The sequence below is a fragment of the Drepanopeziza brunnea genome (assembly GCF_022702325.1).
Source record: "Drepanopeziza brunnea f. sp. 'multigermtubi' strain 214-2 chromosome Unknown ctg4, whole genome shotgun sequence".
Classification (NCBI taxonomy): Eukaryota; Fungi; Ascomycota; class Leotiomycetes; order Helotiales; family Drepanopezizaceae; genus Drepanopeziza; species Drepanopeziza brunnea.
The window spans coordinates 139,188-152,121 of record NW_027094067.1 but is presented as its reverse complement, the minus strand read 5'-3'; the positions used below and the strand labels follow the sequence as shown (position 1 = coordinate 152,121).

Sequence of the window (12,934 nt, the reverse complement as noted above, 5' to 3'; positions counted from 1 at the left end):
CTCGCTTACTGTACGCTAGTGTAGTGTAGTGTAGTGTACTTACTTACTCACTCGTTCGCTTTGATCGATTCCTTTTCTCTCTCTTTCTGCGTCTGCGTCTTTATCTTGGATTGAAAGTTGGTAGTTGGTTAGTATAGGTGGGTATATGTAAACCTGAAAGTGAGAGAGAGAGCCAAACTCGCTTACTGTACGCTAGTGTAGTGTACTTACCTTACCTACTTTACTTACTCGTTCGCTTTGATCGGTTCTTCTTCTCTCTCTCTCTTCGTCTGCGTCTTTATCTTAGATTGAAAGTTGGTAGTTGGTTAGTGTAGGTGGGTGAGTGGGTGAGTTGAAGTGAGAGAGAGCCAAACTCGCTTACTGTACGCTAGTGTAGTGTACTTACCTTACCTACTTTACTTACTCGTTCGCTTTGACCGGTTCCTCTCTCTTTCTCTCTCTCTTTTCGTCTGCGTTTTTATCTTGGATTGAAAGTTAATAGTTGGTTAATATGGGTGGGTGTATGTAAACCTGAAAGTGAGAGAAAGCCAAACTCGCTTACTGTACGCTAGTGTAGTGTAGTGTAGTGTACTTACTTACTCACTCGTTCGCTTTGATCGATTCCTTTTCTCTCTCTTTCTGCGTCTGCGTTTTTATCCCGGATTGAAAGTTAGTAGTTGGTTAGTATGAGTGTATGTATGTATGTAAACCTGAAAGTGAATGAGAGAGCCAAACTCGCTTACTGTACGCTAATGTAGTGTAGTGTAGTGTACTTACTTACTCACTCGTTCGCTTTGATCGATTCCTTTTCTCTCTCTTTCTGCGTCTGCGTTTTTATCCCGGATTGAAAGTTGGTAGTTGGTTAGTATAAGTGGGTATATGTAAACCTGAAAGTGAGAGAGCCAAACTCGCTTACTGTACGCTAGTGTAGTGTACCTACTCACTCGTTCGCTTTGACCGGTTCCTTTCTCTTTCTCTCTCTCTCTGCGTCTGCGTCTTTATCCCGGATTGAAAGTTAGTAGTTGGTTAGTGTATGTAAGTGTATATATGTATATAAACCTGAAAGTGAGAGAAAGCCAAACTCGCTTACTGTACGCTAGTATAATATAGTGTACCTACTTATCTTACTTACTCGTTCGCTTTGATCGATTCCTTTTCTCTCTTTCTCTTCGTCTGCGTTTTTATCTTAGATTGAAAGTTGATGGTTGGTTAATATAAGTGGGTGAGTAAGTGAGTTAAAGTAAGAGAGAGCCAAACTCGCTTACTGTACGCTAGTATAGTATAATGTACTTACCTTACCTACCTTACTCACTCGTTCGCTTTGATCGGTTCTTCTTCTCTTTCTCTCTTTGCGTTTCTATCTTGGATTGAAAGTTGGTAGTTGGTTAGTGTGTATAGGTGTATGTATATATGTAAACCTGAAAGTGAGAGAAAGCCAAACTCGCTTACTGTACGCTAGTGTAGTGTACCTTACTCACTCGTTCGCTTTGACCGGTTTCTCTTCTCTCTTTGCTTCTCTTTGCGTTTCCATCCCGGATTAAAAGTTGGTGGTTGGTTAGTGTGGGTGGGTGGGTGTATACAGATGGATGTAAAGACGGGGATTCATTTTTTGATGCAGAAGGAAGGGAGGGAGGAAGGAGGTATGGAGGTATGGAGGTAAGTAAGCCAGGCCTGGGCCCAGACCTCCCTAAATCCGGCACGTACTGTATGTATGTACTGTATGTACTGTCTGTATGTATGTCTGTACCCTTCCGCGAAATGGAAGTCGAAAGCCAGTCGAAAGTCGAAAGTCGAGCTGGTTGGCTGGCTGGTTGGCTGGTTGGTTGGCTGGCTGGCTGGCTGGCTGGCTGGTTGGCTGGCTGGCTGGCTGGCTGGCTGGCTGGTTGGCTGGCTAGCTGGTTGGGTGGCTAGCTACGTACGTATGTATGTATGTATGTACGTACGCATGTATGTATACAGAAGAGGCTAGCGCGTCTTTTTTTTTTTTTTTTTTTTTTTTTTGTCTTGCAGTCTACCGGTACCTAGATGCTTGCGCCCTTGATAAAAATTTTTTTCTTTTTTCTTTTTATTTTTATTTTTTTTATTTTTTGGAAAAAAAAGAAAAAAAAAAGGAATTTAAAAAAAGGAATTGAAAGCAGTTGGTTTAGTTAGTTAGGTATGTGTATGTATGGTTTGATTTGATTTGATGTGATATGAAGTGAAGTGAAGTGAAGTGATATGATTTGAAGTGATTTGAAGTGAAGTGAAGTGAAGTGAAGTGAAGTGGACGAAGTGAAGTGATATGATTTGAAGTGGAGTGAAGTGGAGTGGACGAAGTGAAGAGGAGCAGGAGGAGGAGGAGGGGGAGGACGAGGACGAAGAGGAACGTCTCTTTTATACTGTTTCTTTTCTTTCTTCTCTTTTCTTTTCTTTCCTTAGCTTATTTACTTATTTAATAGTGGGCCTTGACGTCGCAACTTTTTGGGGCCCTTCCCTAAAGTGGGCGAAAAAATTATGTCCCGCTTCGACGCCAAAAACCGCGGGGAACGTAGACACTTATATTGCTTATAACATTGCTCACCACATTGCAATAATATATACATATAGTTTAATAATTTTATTCATTCTCAATTAAGCTACGAAAATTTCATCTCACCGCGTGTCCTTTGAATTTGAGTCAAGAGATGCTCCAGATCGAATCGACGGCGAATTCTTTTTTTTTTTTTTTTTTTTTTTTTTTTTTTATCTTCTTCAAGCTCTTTCTTCAGCTCTTTCTATTTCATACGTATTATTTTTATTAGAGAAAACGAAGATAAGTATTTATTTTACTTATAATCTTCGTCGTCTTTCTTGATTTGAATGCAAGCTAATAGATTTTATTTAATTCGAAAGCTTTTTTTTTTTTTTGCAAATATTTAAAAGTCGATTGAGTATAGAGCGGCCGCGAATTTAGCAAGATCTTTTTCTCGAACTTTTTTTTGATACAGCAAAGCAAAACAAAGCAAAGCAGAGCAAAGCAGAGCAAAGCAAAGCAAAGCAAAGCAAAGCAAAGCAGCGCAACGAAAAAGTAAAATAATGAAGTAAATTAGAATAAATAAATGATAAAGAATATCTAAAAAAGGAAAAGCAAGTACGTAAGTAAATAAATAAGTAAATACGTACGTATATGTATACTTTTCTAAACTTACAAGAGATTAAAGTCTTAAGAATTAAAGAAAAAAAGAAAAAAGAAAGCGAAAAAGCAAAGAATAAAATCTATAATAAGCTTAGCTATCTAAATCTATTATATATATATATATATATTTAAAAAAAAAAAAAAAAAAAAAAAAAAAAAAAAAAAAAAAAAAAAAAGGACAAAAAAAAGTTTTTTTTTTCTTTTTTAATTAAGATTAGAACTAACGCTAAAAAGATATTAACTTTTTTTTTTTTTTTTTTTTTTTTTTTGAAAATATTATATTAGATTATTAACGTTTTTCGCCGTTTTTTACGCTGAAGCTTGAAGCGGGACATAATTTTTTCGCCCACTTTAGGGAAGGGCCCCAAAAGTTGCGACGTCAAGGCCCACTATTACTGTCTAGGCTTGCACGCTCGCTCGCTCGCTCGCTCGCTTGGCGTTTGTTGGCTTTAGGGCTGGTTGATTTAGCTAGGTAGGTAGGTAGGTAGTTTGCTTGTTTGTTGGTGGATGGATGGATGGGTGGGTGGATGGGTGGATGGGTGGAATACGGTACTACTTACTTATCTATTTATTTATTTACTTATAAGCCTAAAAACTAATAACTAAAGCATAAACCAAAGCAAAGCAAAGCAAACCAATCAAAGCAAACCAACCAAATCAAACCCCAAAGCCCAAAAACCAAATCAACCCAACCCAAACCAAACCAAATCAAATCAACCCAACCCAACCCCGTCTCTACGTACTCACCCCCGCCTTCATCACCACTATCTATAACCCAAGCCGCTCTCTGTCTCTCTCTCTCTCTCTCTCTTCTACGCGTAAACTAGCTAGCTAGCATCACCAGAATATAAAATCCGCTTCTCCGCTCTAGAGGCTGCTACGATACCGATACCGATACAGATACCGATACCGACGAGGATAGCAGTGCAGAGAGAGAAGTCTTGGAAAGGACATAATTGTAGGAGTAGTAGTACAGCAGGTAGGTAGGTAGGTAGGTAAGTAGGTAAGTAAGTACGTAGGTCGTCTACCCCGAACGTTTCATACCAGCCTCGCTTGAAAGCAGAGAGATGAAAGAGAAAGAGAAAGAGAAAGAGAGAGAGAGAGAGAGAGAGAGAGAGAGAGAGAGAGAAGGAAAGGGAAAGAGAAGGAGAAACTGCTCCAAGATTATCGATCGGCGAGGAGTGGCGTGGCGTGGCGTGGCGTGGCGGGGGGTTTGCGGTGGAGGTGGGTGGAGGTGGGTGGAGATGCGTGCGTGTAAGCTGAAAGGGGGAAGGGAGGAAAGGGGGGAAGGGGAGGGAGGGAAGGTAGGGAAGGTAGGGAAGGGGCTTCGCAAGCAAGCAAGCAAGCAAGCAAGCAATCTTCAGTACCGTCCCCGCCCGCAGAGCAAGAACAGGTAGGTAGGTAGGTATGTAAGTATGTAAGTAGGTAAGTAAGTAAGTAGGGTCCTCGATACCGTGTCTTGAAGCTCGATGCTGATCTAGTTTTGAATACTTATATTTACTACTTATACTTATACTTATGCTTATACTTATACTTATACTTATTCTTATACTGCTTACTTATGCTTACACTTATTCCCCCCCCCCCCCCCCCCCCCCCCCCCCCCCCCCCCCCCCCCCTCCCCTCCCCTCCCCTTTTTTCCCTCCTCGCAAACAAATTAGCTACTGATGGTCGTCGAATCGTGCCTTAATTGGCAGCATAAAGCGTAGTATTCTTTCTGTTGTGTTGTGTTGTGTTGTGTTGTGTTATGTGGAGGTACGTCTCACTTTTCACTTCACGCTTCTCACTTCACGCGATAGTCTTTATATATATATATATACATATCTCGACTAGCTATTGTAGCTAGCTGCTGAAGAAAGGGTGAAGGGGTACTGCTGCTTCGAGCTTCATGTCGTGGGTGTTTTAGGGCTTAAGGGGGTGGTGCTTGCTTGCTTGCTAGCATGGCATAGCATATTCTGTCATGGGATATTCTATTCTCGCACGCGAGACCAGCTGTCTGTCTGTCTGTGTGTGTGTGGCAGGCAGGCAGGCAGGCAGGCAGGCTAGGAAGTCGGGGGGAGAAGGGGCTGGCTGTCTTCTATGTACCGGTACCGTATGTGCTTCATTCAGGAGGTGCCAAGCCAAGTCAAGCCAAGCCATGTTTGTTTGTTTGTTTGTTTGTTTGTTTCGTATCCCATCCGGATTCTTCTTCGTGTTTGAACGGCTCTCGCGGGGCAGGCAGTCTAGGTTCTCCAAGGAGAAAGAGAGAGCATGCATTCTTCACGGGTGCGGTTGAGTAGTGTAGTGCTCATCTGCATGCTTTTATTTACTCTACTTGGATCTCTCTCTATATCTCTTGATATCTATCTATATCTAGATCTAGATCTAGGATCAAGAGATTGTAAAAGAATATATACAAATTGCAGAAATGCGAACTAGGCCTCGATAAGAGCCGCTTTTCCTCGGTTTCGCTTATGATTTTACCTTTTTTATCCTTTTTCTTTGAGTAAATAGTAAATATACTTTACGTCTTTTCATTTTTCAACCAAGGATTCGCATATCCATAGATATTTACTAACACCGTCGTACTTTAAAAAGAATATAAGAAAATATTACTTTTCATATATATATATATTTACTATTCTTTACGAATGTCCTTAAATAATGCTCATCTGCATATTCCTACTTGCTTTACTTAAATCTCTTCTTACATCTTTTATTATTTATATTCAAATCTAAGATCAAGAAGTTATAAAAGAGTACATATAAATAAATTGTAAAATCGCGAACCGGGCTTAAGTAAAAACCGCTTTTTTTCGATTTCGCTTATGATTTTTCCTCTTTTACTCTTCTTCTTTTAATAAATTGCAAATAAACTTTACCTCTTTTGGTTTTTGAATTAAAAATTCGCATATTTATAATAATTCATTAACGCCGTCGTATGAAAAAAAAAAAACATTATTACTTTTTACAGGTGCCGTTAAATAATACTCATCTATATACTCTTATTTATTCTTCTTAAATCTCTTCTTATATCTCTTGATATTTATATCCAGATCTAAGATTAAGAGATTATAAAAGAATATATATATATAAATTGCAGAAATGCGAACTGGGCTTAGATAAGAACCGCTTTCTTTCGATTTCGCTTATGATTTATCCTTTTCTAACTTTTTTTCTTTTACTAAATAGCAAATAAACTCCATCTTCTCTCCTCTTTTGATTTTAGAGTCGCATATCTATTATAGTTTATCAACGCCGTCGTGCCAAAAAAAAAAAAAAAAAAAAAAAAGACAGATAAACAGACGTCACGATATCGCTACACGACAAAAATACGCAAGCAACTAATACATGATGCTGCGGTTATCAACATCAGTCAAACTTACCAAGAGCAAGCACGCACGCAATCAAGCAAGCAATCAAGCGAATTAGTCATCAAAGTATGGAAAATTTCCCTTTCCGGTTCCTGTAAGAGGTACCGCTCTTCAATCATTAATACTATTATCAAAGGTAACGCAGGGTGCCATCTACCTTTGCAGCTTTCTCGAACTACTATACAGTATCGTCAGACCCATTTTCCTTCATTTGTCTCTCTCAAAAAAATGAGAAAACTCCAGTCACTCCTGTCTCATTGTTCGCGAATTTTACGAGGTATCATCATGCCCACCCAAAAATAGAACTCCATCGCTATGAATGTCCAACCCTGAGCAAATGCCCACTGACCAGATTGTACAAAATTTTACAACGTCTCCTCGTCTTCCGCTAGACCCTCGCCATCCCCAATCTCTTCTTCTTCTTCTTCGGCCTCTTCAGCTTGATCCCCATCGTCATCATCGTCATCGTCATCGTCGTCGTCTTCTTCTTCTTCGTCAGAGTCGTTACCGCCACCGCCCGAGCCCATTAGACCAGGGAAGATAGTGGCTGGGTCAACATCATCCATGTCTGGAAGATCACTCAGGTCACTCTCGTCATCAGCACTATCATGCACACTACCCCGCACGCTCTCCTTATCTTCTTCATCTTCTGCAAGGGCAGCACCATGTGCATCTTGCTCGTTTCGTTGATGCTGCTCAGCAGCCTCCTCACGTTCCTCACGCTGCGCCGAAGTTTCGTTCCGACGACCCTCAGCGACAACAGGCGTCAGAACTCTTGGCGTTGAGTTGGCCGCGCTAGCACTCCTCCTCGTCTTTGCCCGCTCCCCATCGTTCGATCCCAAGATCAAGCTAGGTGCCGGCTCCGCCAGTTTTGGTCTAGCATTCGATGGCACGACTGGAGTGCGCGAAACATCCGGGATACGGCTATGAGCTTGATCGGACCTACGCAGGATCTCTCTCCTATTGATGCCTAGCTTGCGCGGACGAGCAGGCTCAGAGCCCGCGACGGTGGCTGGGACGGTGGCCGGGGCGGGAGTTTGAGTACCCTTCGTGTCCGTCAAGAAGTTGTTGAGGTGCATAGGACCCGTGGGACGCATCGCGGTGGAGGATTCACCAGTAGCGCCATCAGATTGGGAGTTGCCTAAAGAGCCGAGGTCGGAGTCAGACATCGACTTCGAGATTTGGATGTAGACTGTAGCGTAGGCATCGATGACGAGGTCGTCGATAGGAGTGGACTTCATAAGATTATTGTTGAGCTTTTTGAGGTCACCGGCCTCTCTCAGAGCGTCGAGGGCAGGATTTTTCATCAGCGGATCCTTGACCCACTCGTCGACGCGGCTCGCCACAAGCTCGTACTCCTCATGGGTACAGCCCTTGAAGACATCGTCCATGCTCAGAGGGATGTTTCCTGAGCGTCGAATGAGGTGCAGGTAAGTGGTACAGCACTCGTTCCAAACCCTCTCAAACTTGTGGAAGTCGTTATTCTTCTTGCGGACTCGCTTGACCAGTGCCTCCATGCTCGCCTTGTCGTTGGTAAGAAAGAGAAGTTTCATCATGAGGTGCACATATCGCTCCATGTAGACGCAGTGCCGACCAGCGCGCTCAGCTTCCGACTTCCACACTTGGATGTGCATTGTCTTTGTGAAAACCGACTCGCGTAGCTCATTGCGTGCGGCGGCAGCACTTTCAAAGCTGGGGTTCTCATCGTCGAACAAGATATTCGCTACCCTCGCAACCATGCGATGGTTCCAATGCTGCTTGTCGGCAGCTCTAAGATGGCGGAGATTCCTGAGGATGTATGACTCCCATTCTTCGGTACTATCAACAACCACTGCCCGGCCTTTGTCTGGGGCAAATGGCTGCTGCTGCAATAGATCTGCGGCGGCTTGAGCCGGCATGACTCGCATCAAAACAAGCTTGTGGACGATAGAGACCAGTTTGTAATGTGGCTCGAGCAAAGGCTCGGAACGACTGCTGGCGTTGTGTTTTGGGGCTGTCTTGATAGCGCTGACAAAATGATTGATGACAGACTCCACGCGTGGCCGGGTGGCCTGGATACGTGGGTCTATGTCCTCGCCAGCCCGGCAAAACATCTTCCACAGGCATTTTCCGATCATCAAGTGTGTCCTATGCTGGTTAGTGTAGCTCCAACAGGGTACGAAGAGGGATCACTTACATCCACTGTTTAGGTCGATCCCGAAGCGATTCTTTGAAAAGCACCGACGCATAATTCCACGCTCTATATCGGGTCAACTCCTGATGCAAAGGCTTCTTGTACATGCCATCAGCACCACTCATATGCTTCTCGAATTCGTCGACCCAAAAGGGCTCCATTGAAAACGGTTCTCTCGAAGCAGAGTATATTCGCATGCCGAAGTCGTAATACATCTCGGAAAGCTTCTCGGCAGTTTCAAAGCTGTCATCGGCAGTACGGTGGGCAGTCGACAGTGCCATGACGTAGCAATGGATGGAGCTGCGTTGTAACTGGACCAGGATTTCGCGATGGTTGTTGATCTTGTCGGCGCTCCACAGCACCTCCTCTTCTAGCTCAAGGTCGAAACACTGCGCCAGGCGATACCAGGTTTCCCAGAAGTCTCCGCAGAACTGAAGCTGCTGTCTCAACAAAGCCGCAGCAACTCGTAGATCATCGGTCTGCGTTCCTGGGCCAAGACGCTTTTGCGAGCGGAACTTGGTCAATTCGATCATACCCATCAAGAAATACCAGTTCTTATCTGCGAAGGGGCTTTCGGGAGTGATGACTGGTAGCGAATCGACCATTACTTGGCCTCTCCATGCCTTGTAAAGGTCGGATGGGCGGATAGAGCCTTTCAGGTATTCCGTGTAGTTGCGAAGATTGTGCTGCATCTGAGGAGACGGCTTCACGGCGCCTACAACTTCATGCATCTTAGCGAGAGTGGCTCGAAGCTCATGCTTCAGCAAGTCTTTCATCGGGATTCTGTTGGCGAGCAATATGACTTTGTCCACAATGGTGAAGACGGTACGCTTATCGATCTCTTCTGATGGGCATCCGTGCTCCTCTAGCATATAAGTGCCGACGCCGAGGCGGAGTCCATAGAGGTCGTAAAGAACCTGTCCCAGGTAGTCTTCCCAATTCCCAACATCCTCTAGGCGGATCATTTCCTGCTTCATCATCTTCAGGAAGATCTTATTAGATGCCTTGCAGCATTTACGCATCCCCAAAGAGTAATGCACACGTGCCAGATAGTCTGCAAGATCCTTCTCCGGCGTGGTGAAAACCTCGACGTGCTGGGCCATGGCCTCCTTGATCATGGTGTACTGGAGAGCCCACGTTCTTACTTGCATTTCTCGTAGCTTGTTGATAAAGCTACTGAATGATCCCTGCGGCGCATAAGCTGAACTGGGTGGGAGCTGGGTCATGCCAACTCTAATCTCATCGTCAAAGAGAGCTGCAGTATGGAGAACTCTACTCAATTGCGCGAGAGCAGCACATGTAGATCGGATGTGACGTTCATCAATAATCTCAAAGCACGTTGCAGCTTCATTAAGAGAAATAGTCAGTGCTTTGACCAAGAGATCATCCAATGCCTTCAGCCATTGTAGAAGCAGATGTCGTCGGGGCTCGTCTGCCTTATCGACGTAATCGGCGGTGCGCAGATCTTCAACTATGATCTCGATGCTCTTCAGATGACACGAAAAGACTTTGGTGCTGTAGCCAATGCTGAGATAAGCTTCGCGAAGTCTCTGCCATAAAAACAGGCGTAGCGAGGTACTGCCACTCTTCAAGAACTTCCACATGTCCCGAAGCGCGGCCGGGGTTCCATCGACTGCATCCGCGGCCCTGTCTTCAATAACCGGGTCAAGGGCGTCTTTCGAAGATTCAGGGTCAAGCACAGGTTCCAGGGTCTCGATGATGGCTATCGGATCCGATCGGTCAGCTTGGAAGAGGTTGAAGAAGAAATCCATGGTGGTGAGTCGAGACACTTCCCGCTCTGCTGCTTCGACGGATATGTCTGGCATGACAGCATTGTTCGGGAGATCAATTGTGGCTTGGTTGGAATCCCGGAGCAGAGCTTGAAGATCAGTCCAACAGAGGACCTTGTGTTCGCGAGATACGCCTTCCGCCATGGTAGCGTAGAACACCGATGCCCAGAGGTATCTAGTTGCAAGCTCATCTTCCTGTTTGCCCTTTCTTGTCCGAATGACATCAGCTGCAAGGTCGGCCCATCTATCGAGGCGAGTTTTGGTGAGGAGACGAGTCTCATGAGGGACGGCGCTGGTGGGATTGGTGATTCTTGAGTAGACGTCGATGTGCAGCTCAAACAGAGTCTGCGCGCACTCTTCCAATCTGGCAAGCCTTTCTGGGTCAGAGGCGGCATACCTCATCTCCATTTGCAAGCGAGGGAATATCTCCGAATCAGCAAAAGTGATGATTTTGACAACCGTTACCTTCATCACTTCAGACCACAGATATGAACGATAGGTTGGCACAACAGCGCAAAGCCATTCCCAGATAACGTCGTGGAGTGGCATCCAATCATCTTCAATCTTCGCGGCCAATTCGGAAAGACCATGCTCGTCGGCGAACGCAGGAATGTTGACCGCTCTCTGAGGCCCGACTTTGGATTGGTCCAAGAAAGCTGCCAGTCCAGCATTGGCTGTACTCACTGAAGAGCCAAGAATATCTGCCGCATTGCCGTTGATGAAAGTAGATGCCTTGGAATCATCCCAGGTCCGAAGAATGTCCCGGAGATCGCGCAAAGCTGTATTTTGTACAATCTCTTCGCGATCATTTCCAGTCTCGGGTAGAAGAGCCTTGTGGAGATCAGGTAGAGTCTTCAGATCATTGACACCGAGCGTTGCGAGCAATTCCCCAACGAGCTCGAAGACTCCTTCGTCTGCCGCTGTGTACGGCTTCATTTGCTCTGCAAATGAGGCAGCAGGGTCGACCACGGGACCATCTCCGGTGTCGCGGTTCCTGATCCGCTTACTTCTCTTTTGGGTGTTATTGTCGTCTTCTGGGGTCTCACGAATGCCGGCAGTTGAGTGAGAACGTTTTCTATTAGGTAAAGCAATAATTGACGGGCGTCTTTCCTCGAGGGCTGATGATGGATTAGCGATGGCGGCCTCTACTCGGGCTTCCCCAGATTTGGAAGTGATTGGTGTCAAGACAGCGGCCTCGTTGGTCTCGGAAGCTGGTGATTCCATGTTACCCATGTCAGTCATGATTAGATCTTCGTCCGGTACAACTTCAACCACCGGTTCAGTTGGCTGGACAATTTCGGGTTCACCGTTCTGGATGGGCTCAGGGGGCAGATTCAATGTTATTCGAGTTCCAGACATGCCGGTTTGCGAATTCCAGATATCTACTAGTCTCTCGCCGAGGCCCTGCCAGCTGCGGTACTCGAGATTGATGATATATGGAGGGGAGATAATATCAATAGCTTGACCCTCGGGTCTAGCTTTCATCACCTGTAAAGAGCTTGCGGCATCGCGGAGGAACGGATATGGGTCCATAGTTTTCGCTAAGAAGCGAGGCATGGTCTTTTTGCGGTAAGGAGCCATGACTGGATGTGAAAGCGAGATTTCGTCTCCGAGGATTTCCAACTGCTGCTTGAGCTGCTCGCCGGCAAATCCTTCTTCAAGTGACATAGGGTCCACTTCTGCCACTGTAGGATCATCGTCGACCTCAACAGCAGCTTCGAGACAGTATCTCGCAATGCGTCTGCTTCCAAGCATGGAACCTAGCCTTGCAGCGCGTCTCCATAACTCCGTGTCGGACTCATCGCTAGCTAGGGCGAGAGCGAAGTTGTCTATTGCAGCCTTGGCCTGGTAATCAAGAGCATTCTGGGGTAAAGGTTCGTGGCGCATGCGACTCTTGACACAGTCCAGAATGAACTGGCCATGATTTTTGTAGGAGAGGTAGAGGATTTGCGAAAGAGTGCTCGGGGCTGCCTCTGCCTCTGCGGCAGCAATATCAAGCGCAAGGTTGTATGAGGCTTCCGTGAATTCGGCCACGAAAGGCTTATCGAATCGCACAAATTCGGTTTCGGCCTCGGGATAGGCGAAGATCTCGGATTTAAAGAGATTTTGGTAGGCGTGAGCAGCTTCGGAATAGTGCTCTGGGCCTTGAGCGTGTAATTTGAGGGCGGTTTGGTAGAGTTTGAGAGCCTCCTCAATCTGTCACTTGTTAGAAGGAAATGGATACGGGTGAGCCTGTGGAAACACAACCTGTAATTCTTTCGTGTTGTCAATTTCATCATCCGGGTGGTCATCTGGAATGATATTGAGGGCCGTGAAGGCGGACTGAAATCATGTTAGCCAGCTTCTTTCCACGGCTTGCGAGCATCTTCACTTACCATCGTGCATATGTTTTATCTAGGTACAAAAGGGCCGTTTTTGATAGCGCTCTTTGGCGTGGAGAAACAAGAACGCGGGAGGAGGTGGTTTGTTTCAGGGCGCAGAATGC

At 45.4% G+C, this 12,934-nt stretch overlaps 1 protein-coding gene across 1 annotated transcript; it reads right to left on the bottom strand.

Moving 5' to 3' along the window:
* Positions 1 to 6,851: 6,851 nt before the first annotated feature.
* On the bottom strand, positions 6,852 to 12,827 carry L3040_002916 (uncharacterized protein; the record flags this gene model as incomplete). Its single annotated transcript, XM_066154251.1, has 4 exons — positions 6,852 to 8,613; positions 8,663 to 12,645; positions 12,697 to 12,771; positions 12,825 to 12,827. 4 exons carry the CDS (start codon positions 12,825 to 12,827, stop codon positions 6,852 to 6,854), a joined length of 5,823 nt encoding a protein of 1,940 aa, XP_066012235.1.
* Between the last annotated feature and the right edge of the window lie 107 nt (positions 12,828 to 12,934).